This window comes from Papio anubis, chromosome 12 (assembly GCF_008728515.1).
Source record: "Papio anubis isolate 15944 chromosome 12, Panubis1.0, whole genome shotgun sequence".
NCBI classification, from domain to species: domain Eukaryota; kingdom Metazoa; phylum Chordata; class Mammalia; order Primates; family Cercopithecidae; genus Papio; species Papio anubis.
The window spans coordinates 62,509,959-62,535,503 of NC_044987.1; the positions used below are offsets into that span (position 1 = coordinate 62,509,959).

At 42.9% G+C, this 25,545-nt stretch overlaps 1 protein-coding gene across 2 annotated transcripts in view; it reads right to left on the reverse strand.

The window, feature by feature from the left end:
* The window catches only part of RNF121 (ring finger protein 121), a 68,401-nt gene that overhangs the window by 40,633 nt on the left and 2,223 nt on the right, over nt 1-25,545 (reverse strand). Inside the window, exon 2 of one of the 2 annotated variants that reach the window (XM_003910354.3) lies at nt 795-832. The exons of the other annotated variant lie outside the window; for it this stretch is intronic. Within the exon in view, the coding sequence (XP_003910403.1) occupies nt 795-832 (38 nt within the window). The remainder of the gene's footprint in view (nt 1-794; nt 833-25,545) is intronic. 2 annotated transcript variants of the gene reach the window in all.

The window sequence follows — 25,545 nt, forward strand, 5'->3', positions numbered from 1 at the left end:
ATTATTCAGAATATTTTGGTAGCTGAGGTACACAACTGGTGCATACTGAGCTTAAAATCACCTAAAATCACACTGGGTTTGTCATGTGAACAGGTATTTTTGCCATTCTATGTTAAATCTAAATAAAATCAATAGGTTTTTTCTACTACATTCTACGGTTGATATCACCTCACTGGTTAGTCACCTTGTGAAGTTCACGGGGCAGGCACTCTGAAACCCTTTTACTGATGAGAAATCATTATAAGATATATGTTGACTCATTCTATTTACAAAACAAGTTAGTTGCAGAGTTGAGAACAGAAGATACATCTCCCATTTTCTTAACCAGAGCTCCCCATCCTGTATCATGGATAATGATGATGATGTTAATGATAATCATCTTCGAAGCAGTTAACACTTACTGGAAGCTTACCACATGCCAGGCACTCTTCTAAGAATTTCACATATATTAATCCTCACAACTCTATGAGGTATAGATATTGTTATGATCCTCATTTTACAAATGGGGCAAAGTAAGGTTGTGAGAAGTAAAGTAACTTGCTCAAAAATCACATAGCTAGTAAATTGTAGAAATGGTATTGAAACCCAGATAGATGATTTGGTCCAATCATCTACTTACACATTCAAGACTAAGAGAACAACCCAGGTACTTAGAGAGATCCCAAAAGTCCAGTCCTACAGGTCATGAGCCACTGCCTCCTACTGACAGAAAAGCAAAATGGGTAGACGTATCACTCAATTAGCTGGGTTAACCTGCACTTCCTAGACTGCAAGGCCCGAACCGCCACACTTACCTCCATTGCTCCTCTGGAGAGAGATCTGACATATCAACCTGTAGAAAGACACCACCAGAAAAATCCGTTACTGTCTTAAAACTGTGCCTGCCAATATAAGGTGCTCACACATTTATCAGTATCTTCAAGGAATTAGAGAAGCTTCAAGTCTTAGTATCTCTATGAAGCCTTACCAACCATTCTATTTCACACTGATCTCTCCCTTCTTTAACCACCTAGTTTGGCTCATGTCTATTACTGAATGTGTTGCACGTCTGTGCTAGGCAATAAGGGCAGAAGAAGACAAGAATCCTTAACTCCAAAGATGCTCACAGCCTAGTGAGAAAGAGAGACATAAACAGAAAACTTATCTATTACATAATAAAGACTAGCTATAGAATAAAGAGGTGCCTTGCCTTTTAATCTTTTAACCCAAACTGGGGTGTTTTAGACTAGGGAAGGCTTTATGGAGGAGATGTGGATTATCCAGAAGAAATAAGAGAAATACGTTCTAGGCAAAAGGACTAACATAGACAGGAAGGAATAAAATTGCATAGTACACAAGCAATTGAGTGCAGCTACAGCAAAAAGTATCAATCAGGATTAGTGGGAGACAGAGTTAAATATAACACCCTATGACTCTAAATGGCCCTATGGTAGCCACTAGGCTACACTGGACCCGGGCAAACTGAACTTAGTTCTTGCCCTGCTGCTATCAACTAATAATATCACTAGCCATCCAACCTCAAAGTTCTGGTTCTATTTGGTAGTCTTATCTTTTCAGAGTTTGTTTTTCAACCGTGGCACTACTGATATTTTGGGGTGGTTCATTCTCTGTTGAGGAAGGTGTCCTGTACATCACCATAGCATCCCCCTAATTGAAAACCACTGCTCTAGAGTAATACTATATTCTTTGAGTTTAGGGCTCAAGTCTTCTACCTCCTTGCAGTCATACACAAGCATACCCAAGTACTCAGTACATAAGTCACTCAATGCCTTCTTATACTGAATTGAGCTGAAAATGTTCTTTGATCTGGTCTACAGAAGAGAGACAAGGCCTTAGAAATACTCAAATCAATCAACAACCATTCCTTTAGTACTTAAGATGTTCAAGGTCCTCTTACTCACTGTTCTGATAACTTCAGGAAAGTACCGTAAGTTGAACATTTGAAATAATAACACAGGTAGAACTCCATTCTACTACTGAGTCAAATAAGCACGTATTTACCAGGCATCCTTTATGTATGTGTACTGGAAATGCCTATCACTATTGAAGGCAGGCTTTCCAGCTTCTACATCTCCCAGCTAAGTCAAAAAATAAATTTACCAGGACTTTGCCTAACCAATCTGGGTAATGAAGTCAACATCCCTCCTTCCTTTTCCTATCCACACTGCCTCACAGAATTTATTCAGGTGCCCTGACTCAGGTCTTCATCTCCCAGAAGAATAGAGGTCAGATACTATGAGAGGACACATAGGAGGTACCTGAGCAGGCAATTATGAATCACACTTCTAGATAACAATCCACGCACAGGTTTCAAGCTACATGTCAAAACTCTTTTCTTCTTCTTCTCCAATTTGGACCTGCATCTTACCAAGCCTGTCTATTCATTGTCCCAAGACATGTGGGACCCATTTCTGTCTCTGGGCCTTTGCATACCCTTCCCACTGCTTATAATGCCCTTCCCTATTTTTCATTGTTGTTGTTGTTGTTGGTTATCCACATCCTAGTTATCCTTTAAGAACCCAGCTCCAACTGCAACTTTCCTGATTCCCTAGCCTAGGGAATTTGGTCCTCCGCCTTTCTCCAGCATGGATATTTCTCTTTTTTACTCAAAGTGTGGCCCATGGACTGGCAGTACCAGTATCATCTGGGTGCTTGATAGAAACATAACATCTCAGGTACCACTCCAGACCCACTGAATCACAATCTGCCTTTTAATAAGAACTCCAGGTGATCAATATGTACATTAAATTTGAGAAGTACTGTTCTATGTTAGTCATTCAGTCTCATGTTGTCTTAGACATCCTTTCTAAGTGGTCTAACTGCTTGTCTCTAGCACCAGGATAGGGCAAGCAAGAGACCTGGGGCTCAAAATTTAAGGAAGTACACACTCTCAGGTACCCATCCTGCACTTGCATGACCTTAAGAGTGAATGGCTCTCTAAAGTTTATACCCCAGCACCTTGTTTCCCTCACCCTCGTCCTGGCCCTGTATATGTTTATTTGCTTCCATCCCATGAACCTATTAGTTCCCTCAGAGCCAAAACACACTTTATACTGATTTATGTCTTTCAAGGAGAATAGCACAGAGCTGAGCACATATTAAGTACTCAATGAGTACTTGTGGAATTGAAGAAAATTCTCTTTATTAAGGGAAGCAAGTATGCTGACAAACCAGCACTTCACCTGCAGATGCTTAAATTGTATAGAGTAAACAAACACTTGAAAAATAACAAGCATCTGGGAAAGGAGTATTCATCTGACACTAGGGAAATCATGTTAAAAACTATGTAACAAAACAAAGCAACTACCTGTTCAAGGAAGCAAATCCAATGAGGGGGAAACTAGGAAAATCTGGAATACTGGGCCAGGCATGAAGGTGCCTCTCTTTGACATAATGGACCAAGCATGCTACTATCTATGGCTTAGTTTCTCCATCTAGAAAATAGAGAAATAAGACTTCTGACTTCATTATAGAGCTGTGAATAAAGTATATTTAAGGTGATCAAGTGATTTCACTGCCTTTCCTCCTGGGAAAGTGGACATATTTTAAAACTACTAGAAGAGGATAGAGATAATTGAATGTTGGTGAAGCAGAGGACAGCAATGCTGTCAGAGCCTCAGGGAAAGCAGCTCAGAAGGGCAAGCACTAAGGCTGAGACTAGACTTGAGGCTTAGAGGATCATTAGCACTTCATGGAGTACTATAAATGTTAAGAGTAAGACATGATCTGGCTTTAATATTTGCCTCCTGACCAAAAAAGGTTATTTAAGTTACATCCAAACCAGTCTTCTGGCTCAAGTAAAAAAAATAAGGGAAGGTATAAACTATGGCTATAATTAACCTGTACCATCTGGAAAGACATCTTTACTTGCTCTCTCATTAAGGAGTTTATTCATTTGGGGCCAAGCACTAACCCAGTCTGAAGGCACCTTGTCCAAAGCTCAGGTGGCTAATTAGGTAAGGCTCTCAAGGTAAGGGTACTTACTGATCCATGAGCCCTTATCTAACTCCTAAGACCTACAGCTTCTTAATGCTAGCCAATCGCTCCCAACTAGGATCTCACAAGGTCCCCAGTCATGCCCAGATTTGAAAGACGTTAAACCAAAAATAAATGCTAGGCAGAGAGCAAGAGAAAATTTTGCAAAGATGGAAAATGATGAGAAGTTGACTGCTACATTTTTTTTAGGTGCAAAAGACTCAGCGATTCACTAATGTATGCCCACAAACAGGTCTCCTGTCCCCCCAAAATATCATAAACTCTATGATCTCTGCATCTGTAGGCAGGCTGCTCATTTTGTTCCTTAAGGCCCTTTCTTTAACCAAACCACATTCTGCCTTACCACAAAACTCTGGCCAAATCCTTCTGGTCTCTAGAAGGCTCTTTAGACAGACCACATTTACTGAAGAAACATCTTCTACTGCCTTGCTAAGTGTGGTCTACAGCCTAGCACCAAGAGTACCCTGAGAGCTTGTTAAGAAACAGAAAATCGCAGACTCCATCTCAGACCTCCTGAGTCAGAATCTGAATTTTAATAAAATACTGAAGTAATTCATATGTACATTAAAGTTTGAGAAGCACTGCTACTACATCCCAGCACTCACATTCAAAAATTGCATCTACAGCCATATGCATCTGTACACTTGACTCTTTATTTAACAACTTTACAGAGATCTAACTCACATACCATAAAATTCATCCATTTAAAGTGTGCTACTCTGAGGTTGGGCATGGTGGCTCATGCCTGTAATCCCAGCACTTTGGGAGTCTGAGGCAGAGGATCTCTTGAGGCCAGGAATTTGAGACCAGCCCGGGCAACACAGCGAGAACCCAACTCCACAAAAAATAAATAAATAAATTAGCCAGGCGTGGTGGCATGTGCCTGTAGTCCCAGCTACTTGGGAGGCTAAGTAAGGAGGATTGCTTAAGCCCAGGAGTTTGAGGCTGCAGTGAGCCCTGATCACAGCAATGCACTACAGTCTGGGTGACAGCACAAGACCCTATCTCTAAAAAAATAAATAAAATGTACTATTCTGTACAAAATCTCAGACAAGAGGAATTTTTTTTTTCTTTGAGTTCTATTGTACAGCATGGGTAATACTGTTCATAACAGAATATTGTATATTTCAAAATTGCTGAGAGTGAATTTTTAAGTGTAGTCACCACAAAAAATGTTAAGTATTTGAGATGATCGATATGTTACTAGCTTGATTTAATTATTCCACATTGTATTTATATATATATATATTTTTTTTTTTTTCCCGAGACAAGAGTCTCGCTCTATTGACCCAGCTAGAGTGCAGCGGCGCAATCTCAGCTCACTGCAACCTCTGCCTTCCAGGCTCAAGTGATTCTCTCGCCTCAGCCTCCTGAGTAGCTGGGATTACAGGTATATGCCACCACACCCAGCTAATTTTTGTATTTTTAGTAGAGACAGGGTTTCACCATGTTGGCCAGGCTGGTCTTAAACTTCTGACCTCAAGTGATCTGCCCGCCTCAGCCTCCCAAAGTGCTGGGATTACAGATGTGAGCCACCGAGCCTGGCCATGTATTTATAAATTATAACATCACTCTGTATTCCACAAACTTACACAAATATATAAATTGTCAATTTAAAATTTTTTAAAATTAAGTGTACTATTCAGAGATTTTTAGTATATTCACAAAGTTGTGCCACTATCACCACTATCTAAGTTGAGAACATTTTTGTCACCTCAAAATAAAATCATGAGCCAGTTAGCAGTCACTCCCTTCTCTCTGCAGCCCAAGGCAACCACTAATTTACTTTCTGTCTCTATCTATAGATTTGCCTATTCTAGACAATTCATATAAATGGGATCATAAATATATGGTGTTTTGTGACTGGCTTCTTTTCACTTTGCATAATTCTTTCAAGGTTCATCCACTTTGTAGCATGTACTGTAGTTCATTCCTTTGTATTGCCACAGAATATTCCATTGTATAAACATCACATTATTTATCCATTCATCAGCTGATGAATGTTGGCATTGTTTCTACTTTTTTGCTATTATAAATAATGCTACTATGAACATCCATCTTTAAATTTTTGTGTGAATATATGTTTGCATTTCTCTTGAGTGTATACCTAGAAGTAGAATTGCTGGATTATATGGTAAGTCTCTGCTTAACCTTTTAAGCAACTAGCAAACTGTTTTCCACAGCAGCTGTACCATTTTATAGTCCTACCAGCAGTGTGTGAGGGTTCCAATTTCTCCATATCCTTCCCAGTACTTATAATCTCTTTCTGATTAAAGCATCCAGGGAGTATGAAATGGTATCTCAATGTGGTTTTGATTTTCCATTTCCCTGATAGCTAAATAATGTTGAACTTATTTTCATGTGCTCTTTGGCCATTTGTGTATCTTCTTTGGAGAAAAAGTCTATTCATAGCCTTTATCCATGTTTTTTTTTGTTGTTTTTTTTTTAAAGAGACAGGGTCTTACTATGGTGCCCAGCCTGGAGTAAAGTGGCTATTCACAGGCATGATCATTGTACATTAGAGCCTCAGATCCCTGGGCTCAAGCAATTCTCCCACCCCAGCCTCCGATGCAGCTGGGACTACAGAGGACTACCGTCTGCAGGGGCCTGGGTTGTATCTCACTCCCACTTTTCACCCCAAAAAATTGGTTCAGGGCAACAAACTACCCTTCTCAGTGAAGAAAAAAACAATGTACATCCTAATTTGGCACAGGTCTTTACTTGCTGTATGTCAATGGATAGGGTACCCCTCTCTACACCTCAGTTTCCTCATTTATAAAATGAGAGAGTTGGCTTAGATGACTTTCATTACTGCATTTTTTTTTTTTTTTGAGACGGAGTTTTGCTCTTGTGCAATGGCACAATCTCTGCTCACTGCAACCTCCACCTCCCGGGTTCAAGTGATTCTCCTGCCTCAGCCTCCCCAGTAGCTGGGATTACAGGTGCAAGCTATCACGACTGGCTAATTTTTGTATTTTTAGTAGAGACAGGGTTTCAACCTGTTGGCCAGGCCAGTCTCAAACTCCTGACATAAGTGATCCACCAACCTCGGCCTCCCAAAGTGCTGGGATTACAGGCGTGAGCCACCATGCCCAGCTATATCAATAAAAATCTACCAAGCGACTACCATATGCATACACCAAAAATGTCCATCACTCAGAGGATGACCTCCCACCCTGGCTTCAAGCATCTGCTAACTGTAAAGGACCCTAAACTCTGAAACCCAATCCTCTACCTCTCTGGCTAAGCAACCTAGCATTTCACACAACTCAGCTGATCCTTCTATATTGAAGACTGATCAACTACACAAAAGAGAATTCTTTTTTTGTGGTTTTTGGGTTTTTTTGTCTGTGTTTTGTGTGTGCGTATGTGTTGCTGTGTTTTGTTTTTGAGACGGAGTCTTGCTCTGCACCCAGGATGGAGTGCACTGATGCAATCTTGGCTCACTGCAACCTCTGCCTCCCAGGTTTAAGCAATTCTCTGCCTCATCCTTCAGAATAGTTGGGATTACAGGTGCGTGCCACCACGCCTGGATAATTTTTTGTATTTTTTTTCAGTAGAGATGGGGTTTCACCATCTTGGCCAGGCTGGTCTTGAACTCCTGACCTCGTGATCCACCCACCTCGGCCTCCCAAAGTGCTGGGATTACAGATGTGAGCCACCGCGCCCAGCCGTGTATGTGTGTTTTAAGATGAAGTCTTACTCTGTCGCCCAGGCTAGAGTGCAGTGGCACGATCTTGGCCTCCTGGGTTCAAGCGATTCTCCTCCCTTAGCCTCCCAAGTAGCTGGGATTATAGACACGCACCACCACACTCAGCTAATTTTTGTAGTTTTAGTAGAGATGGGGTTTTCACCATGTTGGCCAGGCTGGTCTTGAACTCCTGACTTCAAGTGATCTGCCTGCCTGGGCCTCCCAAAGTGTTGGGATTACAAGCATTAGCCACCATGCCTGGCCTGTTTTTGTTTTTTTGAGACAGGATCTCACTCTGTCGCCCAAGCTGGAGTGCAGTAGTGCGATCATAGATCACTGCAGTGTCGACTTTCCAGGCACAAGCAATCCTCCCGCCTCAGTTTCCTGAGTAGCTGGGACTATAGGCATGCACCACGACACCCAGCTAATTCTTAACTAATTCTTAAATTTTTTGCAGATACGGGGTCTCCACATGTTGTCCAGGCTGCTCTTGAACTCCTGGGCTCAAGTGACCCGCTCACCCCAGCCTCCCAAAGTGCTAGGATTACAGGCGTGAACCACCATGCCCAGCTGAGACTTCATTCTTTCACAAAACATTAGAGAGGAATAAGCCCAACCTTTGCCCTTGATGTATTCACAGTCCAAGAAGTAGGGAGAGACAGACTATTAAACATAATATAATATGATAAGGATAACTTTTGACATATACACAAAATGCTGTGTAAGCCCCAGAGAAAAAGATTAGCTAGCTCATGAACCTGGTAGGTTCAGCACAACCAGGCTGACTGTCTCTATCTGGTGGGGTTCAGATACTGTGGTCTTCTGTGTGATTAAGATAACAAGTGAAGTCCAAAGGTTCACAGGCTACCACATTTGTAGCTCCCCATTCTCCTCTCATTCACATTCTTCCCCAACTCCTTAGCTTTGCCAAGAATTCAAGGCTAGTAAGTTGAAGTGGAAACCTCATCTTTCAGGCCACCAAAGTCATAAATCAGCTGGAGATCATGCAGACACTGGATATGCTTAGCCTGACAAGGGTGGCACACTTTGGGCAGTAGAGTGAAAGTAGATGTTGGCTGTAACAGCAGATGTGGCTGCTGCAGCTGCTGCCTGCCCTTCACTCCCACCCCTCCTACCATCATCAGAAAGCACATCCTCCAGGGCAGTTGAGTTGGTAAGTTTTTGTTTTTGTTTTTTGAGACAGTTTCACTCTGTTGCCCAGGCTGGGGTACAGTGGCGCAATCTCGGGTCACTCCAACCTCCACCTTCCAGGTTCAAGCGGTTCTCGTGCCTCAGCCTCCCAAGTAGCTGGGGCTACAAGTGCACACCACCACACCAGGCTAATTTTTGTATTTTTAGTAAAGATAGGGTTTCACCATGTTGACAAGACTGGTCTCAAACTTCTGACCTCAAGTGATCCAACCGCCTCAGCCTCTCAAAGTGCTGGCATTACAGGCGTGAGCCACTGCACCTGGCCAAAAGGCTTTTTAAATTAAACTTTTCAAATTTGGGAGCACCTAAGTTTGCTTCTTTGGTTCTTCAATTGCTATCCCATCAAATTCCTATTTTTCAGTCTGGCTTCCTCCTTACCTGGTCCTCCTCTCTCTCTCTTTCCTATATGCACTGCAGTTTTCCATATACCCAAACATTTTACCCATCTCTAAAGATCCAATCCAGGTGTCATTTCCTCCAGAATCCTTCAGAACAGAACTATCCTATAAACTCCTCAGGCCTTTACAGCCTGGACGGTTCATGTGCTGATCATATCTAAACATCTATAAAATCTCCCTTGAGTTTTTCATTGCCATAGTGCCTTAGTTCAGACTTTATCCCTTGCTCTTTCTCTAACAATTGCAGTGGCCTCCAAAATGATCTCCTCGACTCTAACCTTGCCAGCCCAGATTCATGACACAGGAGCAGACACAGTGATCTTTATTAGACACACACCTGACTGCATCATCCTACTACTTTGAGAAACTTTAATGACTTTCTATTGCCTTGGGGTTAAAGTTCAACTCCTTAGTAGGACACACAAGGGACTTCATAATATGGCCCACCCAGCTATCTTATTTCACCACTCTCCACCAAATGGCTTATATTCCAGCCACACTAAACCATCTATCTCTTTCATCCCTCAGTGCTTTCTTTGGCTGCTGCCGTCTTTTCTCTCTAGAATTCTCCCTTCACCTTCACTCTTTCACTGCCATATTTTTTTTTTTTTTTTTTTTTTTTGAGACAGGTCTTACTTTTACTTTGTCACTCAGGTTGTAGTACAGTGGCTTGATCATACCTCACTGCAGTCTCAACCTCCTGGGCTCAAGGGATCCTCCTGCCTCAGCCTCCTGAGTAGCTAGGACTATAGGCACATGCCACCATGCCAAGGTAATTTTTCCATTTTCTGTAGAGATGGGGTCTCAATATGTTTGCCCAGGCTGGTCTAAAACTTCTGGGTTCAAGTGATCCTCCGGCACCAGACTCCCAAAGTGATTGGATTACAGGTGTGAGCCACCATGCTTAGCCATATCATCCATTTTAAGTGAGAAATTCAATTACTGTTAGTATATTTAAAATAAGATGCAACCAGCCAGGCACGGTGGCTCACATCTGTAATCCTAACACTTTGGGAGGCCAGACAGGCAGGTCACCTGAGGTCAGGAGGTTGAGACCACTCTGGGCAACATGGTGAAACCCTGTCTCTACTAAAAATACAAAAGTTAGCCAGGTGTGGTGGCGCATGCCTGTAATCCCTGCTATTAGGGAGGCTGAGGCAGGAGAATCGCTTGAACCCGGGAAGTGGAAGTTGCAGCAAGCCGAGATCACACAATTGCACTCCAGCCTAGGTGACAGAGCGAGACTGTCTCAAAAAAAAAAAAAAAAAAGAGCCAGACGTGGTGGCGAGCACCTGTAATCCGAGCTACTCAGGAGGCTGAAGCAGGAGAACCACTTGTACCCAGGAGGCAGAGGCTGCAGTGAGCTGAGACGGCACCACTGCACTCTAGCCTGGGTAACAGAGGGAGACTCTCTCCAAAAACATGATGATAGATAAAATAAAATAAGATGCAACCATCTTATTTTAAATCATTTCCATCATAAAACAAACAAACAAAAAAACACAGAGCAACAAAAAAAAACCTCATGCTCATTTACTAACTCCTCATTCCCACCCCCAAACCCTGGTAACCATTAATTTCTTTTATACTGCTATATATTTGCCTTTTTTGGACCTTTCATACAAATGAATTCATGCAGCAGCTGAGTGTGATAGCATATGCCTGTAAACCCAGCTACTCTGTGGAGGGTGAGGGGGAAAATCGTGTGAGTCAGGAGTTACAGACCAGCCTGGACAACACAGCAAGACCTTATCTCAAAAATAAATAAATTCATTTATTGAGCGTGTGATCTTTTGTGACTGTCTTCCTTCACTTATCAAAATGTTTTCGGCCAGGCACGGTGGCTCACGCTTGTAATCCCAACACTTTGGGAGGCCAAGGCGGGCAGATCATGAGGTCAGGAGATCGGGACCATCCTGGCTAACACGGTGAAACCCCGTCTCTACTAAAAATACAAATAATTAGCCAGGCCTGGTGACAGGCGCCTGTAGTCCCAGCTACTCGGGAGGCTGAGGCAGGAGAATGGCATGAACCTGGGAGGCAGAACTTGCAGTGAGCCGAGATCGCGCCACTGCACTCCAACCTGGGCAACAGAGGAAGACTCCGTCTCAAAAAAAAAAAAAAAAGTTTTCAAGGATCACCCATCACCCATGTTATAGCAGTTATCAGGAGTTCACTCCTTTTCTTACTAAATACTATTCCATTGTATAGCCAGACAATTTTATTTATCCTTTCATCAGCTGATGGACATTTAGGTTGTTTCTACTTTGGGGCTATTGTGAGTAACGTTCCTATCAACTCTTGTGTATAAGTTTCTGTGTGAATTTTTCTTTCTTTCTTTTTTTTTTAAAGACAGAGTCTTACTCCCAGGCTGGAGTGCAGTGGCACAAACATAGCTCACTGCAGCCTCGACCTTCTGGGCTCAAGTGATACTGCCACCTCAGCCTCCCAAGTAGCAAGGACTACAGAAACGAGCCACCATGTCTGGCTATATTTTATTTTCAAGGGAGACGGGGTCTCCCTGTGTTGCCCAAGCTGGTCTTGAACTCCCGGGTTCAAGCGATCCACCCTCCACAGCCTCCCAAAGTGCTGGAATTACAGGTTTAAGTCACTGGACCTGGCCTTTTGCCCATTTTTTACTAGGTTTTTTTTTTTTATTGATGAGTTGTAAAAGCTCTTTATATGTTCTATAGACAAATATCTTATTAATATATGATTTGCAAACAGTTTTTCCCATTTAGCCATCCTAGTGGATCTGAAATCGTTCAAGGATCTTTTGAGTCTCATTCTTTGTATTTCAGAGAACTAGCTCGTAATCTGGTATACGGTATGTGTTCAATAAATGACAGACATGTTAAATAATATTAACTGCTTTGGAAGCAAGGGTAAATGGCTTACTTGTTCAGCATCCCCTTCACACTTAGTACTAGACACAAAGCAAATGCTTGGAAAATACTCAGACACTGAGTAACTCTCTCTTGAACAAACAGTAGGGATGATATTGCAGAAGAATCCAGAGGAACTGGGAAAGCCATCTGAAACAGCCAATGGCTGCTAAGTTTAAAAGTGACTCCTTTTGACACAGTGGCCATGTGAAAAAAATTAAAAATCTTAAAAATAAATAAATAAAAGTGAATCTTGGCCAGGCATGGTGGCTCATGCCTGTAATCTCAACACTTTGGGAGGCCGAGGCAGGAGGATCACTTGAGGCCAGGAGTTGGGAGATCTGCCTGGGTAACATAGCAAGACTCCATCTCTACAAAAAATTTAAAAATTAGCCAGGTGTAGTGGCACACACCTGTAGTCCCAGCTACTCAGGAGGCTGAGGCAGGAGGATCACTTGAGCCCAGGAGGTTCAGACTACAGTGAGCCATGATCACACCACTGAACTCCAGCCTGGGTGACAGAACGAGACCCTGTCAAAAAAAAAAAAAAAAAAGTGACTCTTCCTAATAAGGGAAATACTAACATAATCCTATTTGATCTTTAATAGCCAGCAGTAAATACTTTCCAAACTTAACATAGCATACAGCTAGGACTGAAGGAAGCTTTAGGGAGAAGGGAAAACCAAAGTTCACGGCTGGTAGTATCAGAAGGCCTAGGTCAGTGGGATAAGAAATATATCTACTATCTTTTCCTTCCTTCCTATTACTCAATCTACAAACTTAATCCAGGTTCTTCAACCTCATGTACTTCATGAGTCACTGTGTCACCCAAGTTCAAATCTTCTGGTGTCCTAATGCTGTCTGTGAAAGTAAGAACTCCTTAGTAGACTACACAATGCCCTCCACGGGAGCACTGAGAGTGAGCTCTCAGGACCACACAAGGCCATGACCTGACCCCTAGCTGTCTTTCCAGTTTTACCTTCCTCTGCTCCCAGCTCCTTTGGGACTTAACATATGCTCTTCTGCAGTATATATAATACATCAGAAATCATGTGCATTTTAGAATTAGATAAATCTGGAAGCCCTACTTGCCGAGATTAAGGCAAATTTTTCCTGTCCCTTAATCCCTCCTCCATTTCTGCCCCAAGAATGATCTTTCTATAATGCACATCTGATCCATGTCATTCACCTAAGTTCCTTTTTTTTGAGACGGAGTCTCGCTCTTTTGCCCAGGCAGGAGTGCACTGGCACAATCTCGGCTCACTGCAACCTCCACCTCCCAGCTTCAAGTCATTCTCCTGCCTCAGTCTCCCAGGTGGCTGGGATTACAGGTGCACAGCACTATGCCTGGCTAATTTTTTGTATTTTTAGTAGAGACGGGGTTTCATCATGTTGCCCAAGCTGGTCTGGAACTCCTGACCTCAAGTGATCCTGCCACCTCAGCCTCCCAAAGTGCTAGGATTACAGACATGAGCTACTGCGCCTGGCCAACCTAAATTCTTAAAGCTCTTCTATAGCTAATCATCAGCTACAGATAAAAAATCCAAACTCCTCAGCACAGCATATAAGGCCTTATGTGTCATCAGATCTGCCTCCCTTTCCAGTCTCCCTACTTTATCATTACTCCCCACCTTCTACTCTGAGGTTCCAGTAATACTAAACTGCATACAGTTCCCTGAAGGTGCCATTCCCTTTCTCACCTCCCACCTTGCACATGCTGCTCCTCCTGCCTAGAGGGCTCTTCTAGTCTTTCTTTAGCTGGTTAATTTCTAGTCACTTTCACACTCAGCTATGGTATCACTTCTAGGGATACCTTTTCTGATCCCTTGCCTGCCATTTCTGGTGCTCCCTGAAATCTCTGCTTCTTCGTATTATAGCAATTATTACATCTGTTTACTAACTTTTGTACTACATCATGAGAGCCTGAGAGCAAGGCCTGTGTCTTTGTTATCTTTCACATCTAATGCAGTACCCTGGTAAATTCGCAGTGTGTGACCAATCAATAAACAAGTGAACAGGATTCTCCCAACACACACATGAGGCTGGCAGAACAAATGACTTCATTATTATTTTAAAGCTGACAGCATTATCTATTGACATGTCACAGATAACAGCTGCATAGCAGAGCTAAGATAAAAAGCCAGATCTTCAGAGTACCAGAACAATGTCCAAACGTCCTAATTAACACTAAATGGTACCTAATTAACATTAAATGGTACCATGGTGATGCCATTTATTTAAGTCAAAGCAAAAAATTCCAAAAAATATAAAAGTCAAGCTTGATTATTTTCTTTCCCTTACATTACATATCCAATCCACCAGCAAGTCCTGTAGGCTCTATTTCAAAACATATTCTAAATTTATCCACTTTTCTCCATCATCTCTGCTATCCCTGCTATGGTTTGAATGTTTGTGTTCCCCAAAATTCATATGTTGAAATCTAATCTCCAATGCAATAGTATTCAGAGGTGGAGGGAACCTTTAGGAGGTGATTAGGTCGTGAAGGTGGAGACCTCATGAATGGGATTAGTGCCCTTACAAAAGTGGCTTTAGGGAGGCTATGTGTCCCTTCTGCCATGTGAGGACATAGCAACAAGGAGCCCCCTTTGAAGCACAGAGCCCTTGCCAGACATCAAATCTGCTAGAACTTTGACTTTAGACTTCCCAGCCTCCAGAACTGTAATATATTTTTCTGTGTATGTGTACATATATATATATATATATATATATATATTTTTTTTTTTTTCTTTTTTTTCAGACAGAGTCTTGCTGGAGTGCAGTGGCATGATCTTGGCTCACTGCAACCTCCGCCTCCCAGGTTCAAGTGATTCTCCTGCCTCAGCCTCCTGAGTAGCAGGGATTACCAGTGCCTGCTACCATGCCCAGCTAATTTTTTTGTATTTTTAATAGAAACAGGGTTCCAACATGTTGGCCAGGCTAGTCTCAAACTTCTGGTTTCAAGTAATCCGCCTGCCTCAGCCTCCCAAAGTGCTGGGATTACAGCCTTGCCACTGTGCCCGGCCAAATTTCTGCTGTTTATAAATTACCCAGTCTAAGGTATTTTACTATAGCAGCCCAAAAGGACTAACACACACCCTCAACTCTGAAACACTATCATCTCCCATCTGGACTATTACAATAACCTCCTAACCCTCTCACTGAGTCACCTCCTACAATCCATTCTTCTCAAAGCAGCCAGAAAGATCTTTTTAAAAATGTAAATCAGCTCACATCACTCCCATTTTGAAACCCAATCAAAGTCTTCTCATTATACTCTCAACAAAATTCAACATGTACTGCAGCAGCTACAAGGCCTTATAAATCTGACCTTGCCAGACTCCCTGACCTCATACAACACCATTTTTCCTTTGCTAACTATGATCTGTCGCACTGGCATTCTTTTTTTTTTTTTTTTGAGATGGAATCTGGCTCTGTCGCCCAGGCTGGAATGCAGTGGCAGGATCTCAGCTCACTGCAAGCTCCGCCTCCCGGGTTTACGCCATTCTCCTGCCTCAGCCTCCCAAGTAGCTGGGACTACAGGCGCCCGCCTCGTTGCCCGGCTAGTTTTTTGTGTTTTTTTGTTTTTTTTTAAGACACAGTCTCGCTCTGTCGCCCAGGCTGGAGTGCAGTGGCCGGATCTCAGCTCACTGCAAGCTCCGCCTCCCGGGTTTACGCCTTTCTCCTGCCTCAGCCTCCGAGTAGCTGGGATTACAGGCGCCTGCCACCTCGCCCGGCTAGATTTTTGTATTTTTTAGTAGAGACGGGGTTTCACCGTATTAGCCAGGATGGTCTCGATCTCCTGACCTCGTGATCCGCCCGTCTCGGCCTCCCAAAGTGCTGGGATTACAGGCTTGAGCCACCGCGCCCGGCCTCGCACTGGCATTCTTTTTGGTCCCAGGACATACCTTGCTCATTCCCATTAATTTGTACTTAGAACCTTCACCTGAAACATATGTGCTTCCACATCTGGAAATTGCTAGGTCTTCACCATTCAGGTCTTGGTTCAAATAGCATTTCCTCCGAGGCTTTCCCATAACCACCCTATTTAAAGTAGCCCTTCTCTTCCAGTCATCTTTATCACATTATGTTACTTTTCTCAAAGCACTTGTCACCATCTGGAGTTATCCTGTTTATTTGTTATCTGCTTTACCACGTTAGAAACTAAACCTAATATGAGCAAGGACCTCGGTTGTCTTGTTCACTGCTGAATTACCGGGACCTAGAAAAATGTTTGACACTGAAGTCACAAGTATTTGAAGAAGGAAATAATGAATAATTAATACAGACCACAAACTTAATAAATGTTTACTGAATACATGAGTGAATGAATTAGGGAGATAAATAAAGGGCAAAACGCAAATAAGTGAAAGCACTGCTATTTAACACTTTTATAGCTGCTCACTTTTCTCCACCCTATTGTCTTTGCTCAAGCTCAGGTCCCCATCATCTCGCTCCTCAAGTACTGCAATATCTCCTAACTGATTTATTCTCCTTTTTCCAACCTGATCCCTCCAAAAGTAACTTCCAAACTTCAACTAGACTTGGTCATTGAGACACAGATCTAACATGTTACTCCTCTGCTCAAGACTCTTCAGTGGCTCTCTACAGCCCAGGCTTTTTAGCACAGTCACTCACTGCTATCCCCTTATGTTTAACCTAAATTCCAGTCATACAGAACTTCGTATAGTTTCTAGAATATTCCACGCTGTTTAATGTCTCCAAGCCTTGCATATCTTTTCATTTTGCTGGACCACTCACTCTTCCTTACCTCACTGATTTTGACTATCTATTGAACTCAAACTTAATCCTCAAGAACAAACTCAAACATCTTCTCCATTAAGTCTTCAAGGATTCCTGAAGCAGAGTTAATCACTCCCTCTTTTGTGTCAGCACAGTACTTAACACATGCTGACACTATACTACAATCATCTGTTCCCATGTCTGGTTTACCTCATGAGACTATTAATCTCCTGAGAGAGTTTTCATCTTTGTGTCCCCAGCACAGTATCTAGCATATATCAGCACTCAATAATTGGTGACTGAAGGAATGAATAAATGTATCCAAACTCCTCAGTCTGGCATTCAAAAATCAACCTCATGTTGGCCCCAACCTACCTTTTCTAATTTAGCTCTTACTCTTCTCTTACTTGCTAATCACAAATACATCCTCATTTCTCAACATTTACCTCGAGCGTTCATTCCTAATGCTCTAATGAAATTCAAATCATCCAGGAAGGCCGAACTCCACGAAGTCTTCCCTAGCCATACCAATGAGAGGGACTTACTTCACCTATAATACTTTGTTTCTTTCTACTAGAAAAAAACATTTAGTACTTCCTATTTTAAAATTATGGCCACTATCTTTCCAACTGGACTACAAGTCTTACTTTTCTAACTAGACTGTAAATTCTCTAAATACAAGAAACATGGCTTTCTCTCAATCCAAATTCCTAACACAGTGACTTGCACAAAGCATGCAGTTATCAGTAAATATGTCATTAGTGAGGAATCATATACTTAAGGATTAGAGATTTCATGCCTTTATTCCTTTATACATGTGCTTTTACCTTGGCCTAAAGAGGCCTCCTATCCACACGGTAAACTTTTAAGAATCAGCCTAAATGCCATACCCTATCGGAAGTCTTCTTTAATGCTCCCAAATAGACTTAAGTACTCCTTCTTCTGCACACCTGTGGTATCTTGTACATAATTTAAAACTCTACTCATCATACTATATTGTCATTATCACTTGATGGGTTCCTCTCCCAACTAGACCATAACCTCTTTAGAGCAGAGATAGTCTCTTTATCCATTTATTAATTCCCAAGACTAAAAAGAGTACCTGGCATAATTAAGTGCACAATAAATATATAGTGACTTTTGAAAATAGTGAATCCATGTCATAGTGTATACCAGCAATAGTGTACATTATAACATGAAGACATGAGGTTATATCACCAGGTTCAAATACCACCTCCACTTATAAGCTATGTGACCCTGAATAAATTACTTTTCTGTGTCTCAGTTTTTCTCATCTGGAAAATTAAGATCATAACAGTATTAAAACAGAATCAGCTCTTCCTCTTCCAGTAAGCAGCCTAAGATGAGCTGTGAAAATGGTTGCCTATTAATTTGACCCAGAACATCCCACAAAATCATGCAAATCAAGACATGAAAATCTTCATATAAGGAGACGCAAGAAACTGCCCAGGCCATGGGGGTGGAGGGAAGTTGGGGGGGCGATGCAAATCCAAAAAGCCACAAAGTATCTGAAAGATGTCACTTTATAGAAGCAATGTGGCATCAGTAAGTGTGCCTAAGTCAGTGAGGCTGGGCACAGGGTTCATGGCCCAAAAAGAGTGAGTTTTTGCTGCACACACTGAAAAATGCAGAGTAATGCTGAACTTAACAGTTTAGATGAGCTAGGTGCAGTGGCTCACACCTGTAATCCCAGCACTTTGGGAGGCCAAGGTGGGCAGACCGCCTGAGGTCAGGAGTTCAAGATCAGCCTGGCCAACATGGTGAAACTCCATCCTACAAAAATACAAACATTAGCCAGGCATGGTGGCGGGTGCCTGTAATCCCAGCTACTGGGGAGGCTGAGGTGGGAAAATCGCTTGAACTCGGGAGGCAAAGGTTGCAGTGAGCCGAGATCGCACCATTGCACTCTAGCCTGGGCGAAAGAGCGAGACTCCATCTCAAAGGTTAAAATAAAGAGTTAAGATGTATTAATAGATTATCTGGTCATCGAACATATCCAGGTGCATGAAGCACCCAAGATGCACTGCCATATTTACAGAGCTCAAGACCAAATTAATCTATACATGAGCTCCCCTGCCACACTGAGATGATCCTACCAAAAAGGAGAAAATCATTACTTAACCAAAAGAGGTGGTTGCACAGAAAAAAAAGATCCCAGAAGAAATGGATCAAACAAAAACGTACGGTAGGAGAATAAATTCAGGATAAAATAAATTCAAATAAAAGGTTTTTTAAAAGAATTAAGGCCAGGAGCAGTAGCTCATGCCTGTAATCCCAGCACTTTGGGAGGCCGAAGCGGGCGGATCACCTGAGGTCGGGAGTTCGAGACCAGTCTGACCAACATGGAGAAACTCCATCTCTACTAAAAACACAAAATCAGCCAGGCATGGGGACGCATGTCTGTAATCCCAGCCACTCAGGAGGCTGAGGCAGAAGAATCGCTTGAACCCAGGAGGCGGAGGTTGTGGTGAGCAGAGATCCACCACTGCACTCCAGCCTGGGCAACAAGAGCAAAACTCTGTCTCAAAAGAAAAAAAAAAAGAATTAAGAGATTACACTTGTGAAATGCTTACTTTACTGCCTGGCACATAGTATGCACTAAAAAAGTTAGCTATTCCTGTTATCATTAAAATAGGAGAAAAGACTTTTTGCAGGGCACTAAATGACAAGCTCAGAGGTAATTAGGCTCAATCCTATGGGCAACAGGGAGTAAAATGTCACATGAGGCTTCTAAGTAACAGAATGCATTGAGTTACTGATAACACCCTGTGAAAAAGGAGGACAAAATGAACAGAAACCTTGGCAGGGGTTATGCTCTCTGCCTCCCCTTTCTCCAGTCTCTCGCTAGCTGCCCGGGGCCAAAAACCCCATGGCCATGATCCAGCATCCTCTTGGGAAAGTTGCACTTTAGAGGGAACTAATGAGTTTATGTTCACCTACAAATTTTTCTCTGAGGAATAAAGGTAACAAATGACTTCAAGGGAAAACACAAATAACACAGAGATGAGAAATGACACAAGATGGATTATATTGGATTGCCTTCCACTGAGTAAGATTTCAGACCAAATAAAGCCAGGAGTACTGGGGCCTACATCCCCCAGAGGCATTCTCTGGCAGTGTTTGTGCCATGGCAAGTCAGAGATGCAAAGAAGCAGAATCTGGGACAAAGTATGACGAGGACTAAAAAGTTGAAGCAATACAGAAATAAGAATCTAATCCAATCTGAGGGACACTCCGACAGAGGCATTCAAAGAAGCAATAGTCTGACCATGGAATGATTAGCTCGCTATCATTAGACGGGTTCACATACACACTGGTGTCCATTTTCTGGGGATGTTCAACATGGGTGGATGGACTAGATTTAAGATTCATTTTCCAACACAAAAATTAGCTGGGCGTGGTGGCAGTGTCTGTAATCCCAGCTACTCTAGAAGCTGAGGCAGGAATCACTTGAACCCAGGAGGCGGAGGTTGCAGTGAGCCAAGATAGCACTCCAGCCTGGGCAAACAGAGCGAGACTCTGTCTCGAAAAAATAAAAAATAAAAATTCAAGTTCCAAAAATATTTGAATAACTACTCCATGCTAGCCACTGTGCAAGATTAGGTGCTGAAAATACAATGATGAAAAAAATGATAAGGTGCAGTCCCCTCAAGGAGTTCCCTGCCTAATGGAAGAGACAATACGATATGGTAAGTGCTGACGGAAATCTGTACAGGGAGCTATGGGAGCAGAAAGCAGTGCCGATGACTCATTGGTAAGGACCAATTTGGCATTAATCTAAATGAATTCAATGAAAATATTTCATAGGCAGTTTAAACACAAATACTGATATGGTCAAATAGTACGCATGCCAGTCACACTTTGCGATTTAGTCAACATTCCCTTTATCCTTGACAGAATCCACACCTACAAGCATTCTTATTTACTCAATAAATATATTGATATGGACTATGCGCCAAGCACTGCGCAAGGCACTGAGGAACGTACAAAGATGAGAAAAATAGTCCTTGCACTCAAAGAATTAAAACATTCCTCTTCATCTTCATCTTTCCTTCCCCTCTTCTCCTAACCCCCTTACTGATCGACTGACATATTAAATTCCTTCTGGAAGTAGATGTGTTATTAAGCCATAATAAAAAAGTGACCTGAAAAAGGCCAGGCCCAGTGGCTCACGCCTGTAATCCCAGCACTTTGGGAGGCCGAGGCAGTGGATCACGAGGTCAGGAGATCGAGACCATCCTGGCTAACACAGTGAAACCCCGTTTCTACTAAAAATACAAAAAAAAAATTAGCCGGGCGTGGTGGCGGGCACCTGTAGTCCCAGCTACTCGGGAGGCTGAGGCAAGAGAATGGTGTGAACCCAGGTGGCGGAGCTTGCAGTGAGCCAAGATCGCACGACTGCATTCCAGCCTGGGCAACAGAACAAGACTCCGTCTCTTTAAAAAAAAAAAAAAAAAAAAGTGACCTGAAAAAAAAGCAAGGGTGAGCTGGGGGTGGCAGGTATTGGAATGGGAATTTAAATGGGAATCTGCCAGGGTATCTGCCACAGCATGAGGTTTTGACTGAATTCCAAAGTCAAAGGTGATGGAATAAGAGGTTATATATAAGCCCTTTTGTCTACTCCTTCCCCATCACCATTTTTAATTCTGTCATCCCAATGTTAATTATGAGCACAGATTATTAAGAATAATTATAGGCCAGGCGTGGTGGCTTACGCCTATAATCTCACACCTATAATCCCAGCACTTTGGGAGGCCAAGGCGGGCGGATCACGAGGTCAGGAGATGGAGACTATCCTGGCTAACACGGTGAAACCCTGTCTGTACTAAAAATACAAAAAAATAGCCAGGCGTGGTGGCACGCACCTGTAGTCCCAGCTACTCAGGAGGCTGAGGAAGGAGAATCACTTGAACCCAGGAGGCAGAGGTTGCAGTGAGCCAAGGTCGCGCCACCGCACTCCAGCCTGGACAACAGAGAGACTCCGTCTCAGAAAAAAAAAAAAAAGGAGAAGAAGAATTATATCTTCATTCATTCATTCATTCAGTCATTCACTAGTATTTACTGAGTACCTGATGAGAGTTATAAGAAACATGGCCAAAATAAAACTCTGGGATCCAAGTCTTTCAAAGCTGCAAAAGATCTCAAAGGTCACCTAGTCCAAACCCACCATTTCACAGACAAAAAACTGAGGTACAGAGAGACTGGAATCTTTCCTGAGTTCACATATTTATATATTTATTGAGTCATACTCTATGCCAGGCACAAAGGATAAAGGAATGAAAAGGCCTTCCTTTCGAGGAGAACACAGTCTGGTGGGAAAGACAAATACCATGACTCCAGTTAAATCACCTCCGGAAAGGAAGACCCAAATGTACAAAATGGAAATGTCTAGCGTAGAACAGGATGGGCAGTATAGAGTACTCATATTGCCCGTCGTGGTTAACAGCACAAGCACTGAAGTAGTCTTGGATTTGAACCCCAGTTCTGTCACCTACCTGGCTGTATAACATTGGGCAAGTTACTTAAATTCTCTATGCCTCAGCTTCCACATCTATAGAATGAGATAGTAATAATAGTACATATCTTATAAGGTTATGGTATTAAATTAGATCATGAATCTAAGGGCTGGGTGCAGTGGCTCATGCCTGTAATCCCAACACTTTGGGAGGCCGAGGCGGGCAAATTGCTTGAGTATGGGAGTTTGAGACCAGTCTGAGCAACATGGTGAAGCCCTGTCGCTACAAAAAGTTAGCCAGGCATGGTGGTGCACACCTGTGGTCCTAGCTACTTGGCAGGCTGAGGTGGGAGAATCACTTGAGCCTGGGAGGCCGAGGTTGCAGTGAGCAAAGATCACTCTACTGCACTCCAGCCTGAGTGACAGAGTGAGACTGTCTAAAAAAAAAAAAAGAATGCATTTAAAACACTTGGCACAGGACTAGGCACAGAATAAGTAATCTGTATTATTTCACCCTCAGCACTCTTTTCTGCTAAGCCCTGGCTTCAGAACCCTTCTCAACACAGGCTTCTAAGTATCTATGATCAGGTGCTGTCACTGAGATAAAACAAATCTGCTATTCCTAGTCTAGAATATGAGTCCACTGTTTACTACTTTATGGCTTTTTCCCCACTACACTTGCCACCACTCACTTTACATGCCTAAAAAAATCCAGAGGTAGTCAGATATCCAGACTAAACTTCAATCACATATTCCTTGATCCCTCAGTAAGATATTGGCTTGGACCAAAAATCTCTAGAGAAGAAAATCCCTGGCAACAAGGTATATTTACTAAATGTCTATAGGGAGAGAACCACAGGTGAAAGAACAAACAAAAACCCAGTGATTACTGCTTGAAGAAGCAAGGGATGGGAACTTCCACAGTCTGCCCGCTGGGGGTTTACCAACTTATCTGGGAAAAGGAGATGTAACACTGACTGCCACTTCCTCCTTGATGTACCTACCGCACCCCCCTCACTATCACAGTATCTGTGACATATTTTGCATGTACTTATCACTCTTTCTCTACTCATACCAGTCTGTGAACTCTCTGAGGGCAATTATCACACTTTATCCATCTTGGTATTATCAGGCACACCAAAGTGCCTGGCACACAAATGTTTCAGAAGTTTGAGGACTAAGTTGAGAAATGAGGGAACAAACTTAAACAGAGAAAACAATAAAAGGCAAGGGGAAAAGGTATTAGTGTAGATCAGAATAGTCCAAGAAGCCAAGGGAGCTAGAACTTTAAGGGGCAGGTGGAATTTCAAAAGGCAATAAGGGAAAAGAAAGGCATTCCAGGCAGACTGGACAGCACCAACAAAGCCTGGCAGTAATTAGAAACAGTACATAGAGTGCTATAGCCAGAAAGAGCTAGAGACGATTTCATCCAATAATTCAATTCTCATGGGGATGTCATAAACATTTAATAAAAAAGCATATACCATTAGGCAGAAGAGCTGGCATATCACAAACATCCACTAAATGGTAGCTATCATACTACTAATCAAAAATAATGATTATCAAATACTTATTGGGTGCCTACTCTATGCCAGGAACATACTGAGTGAAGAGAATACAATGGTGAGCAAGATACACTTGGACTCTGCTCTCTCACGAAGCTTACAGTCTAGTGGGGAAGGCAGACAATTTTATAATGCTTGGTGGGGCTGGCCTAGGCAAAGTACAAGTAGGCTGAAGGAACATAAAGTGGGGTCACCCAGGCTGGGCACGGGGGCTCACACCTGTAATCTCAGCACTTTGGGAGGCCGAGGTGGGTGAATCACGAGGTCAGGAGATCGAGACCATCCTGGCTAACATGGTGAAACCCCGTCTCTACTAAAAATACAAAAAATTAGCTGGGCGTGGTGGCGGGCACCTGTAGTCCCAGCTGCTAGGAAGGCTGAGGCAGGAGAATGGCGTAAACCCGGGAGGCGGAGCTTGCAGTGAGCCGAGATCGCGCCACCGCACTCCAACCTGGGCAACAGAGCAAGACTCCATCTCAAAAAAATAAAAAAATTTTTTTAAAAATTTAAAAAGTGGGGTTACCCAATCAGTGGACTATAACAGAAAAATCCTTGGTTTTCAAAGGGTGGCTTCAAGCACCTTAGGGGTTCTGTTGAATCCATTCAAGGTTCACAAGGCTTCAGAGTGAGATTTTGTTTGAATAAAAGGATTCATGACTAAATAAAGGTTTAAAAACCACCAATCTAGGCCGGGTGCGGGGGCTCACGCCTGTAATCCCAGCACTTTGGGAGGCCGAGACGGGTGGATCACGAGGTCAGGAGATAGAGACCATCCTGGCTAATACGGTGAAACCCCGTCCCTACTAAAAAATACAAAAAAACTAGCCAGGCGAGGTAGCGGGCGCCTGTAGTCCCAGCTACTCGGGAGGCTGAGGCAGGAGAATGGTGTAAACCCGGGAGGCGGAGCTTGCAGTGAGCTGAGATCCGGCCACTGCACTCCAGCCTGGGCGACAGAGCAAGACTCCGTCTCAAAAAAAAAAAAAAAAACCCCAACCTAGTCCAATCTCCTCTTTTAACAAGAGTAAAACAGGGCCAAAGAGAGAGAAATTATTCACCTGAGGCAATAATATTAATACCTCAAGTTAGCTGCAGGCTGGGATACCTGCTTTGAACTCTGGCTTGAGCTAGAAACTCCTCACTGAATCTGCATGATTTCATATCATTTTGGTAAATAAATAGGACTTGGGAGTGGACACATCCAGATTCACAGTCACTAGCCAGGCAATGCCCTGGCTGGCCCTATTGGGTATTGAAGTGCTTTTCTACCTTAATTCCCAAGTTAGCTTTCTGTGCCCAAAGGGTGCATCTAATTCCTTTCAGAGGTTGGTTAGCCTCCCCTTTGAGGAGGAAATCACTAGCTCCAGGAGTAGACTGACACAGTGGCTCACACCCGTAATCTGAGCACATCTGGGAGGCCGAGGTGGGCGGATCACCTGAGGTTGGGAGTTCAAGGCCAGCCTGACCAACATGGAAAAACCCTGTCTCTACTAAAAATACAAAAAATTAGCCGGGCATGGTGGTGCATGCCTGTAATTCCAGCTACTGAGGAGGCTGAGGCAGGAGAATCGTTTGAACCCAGAAG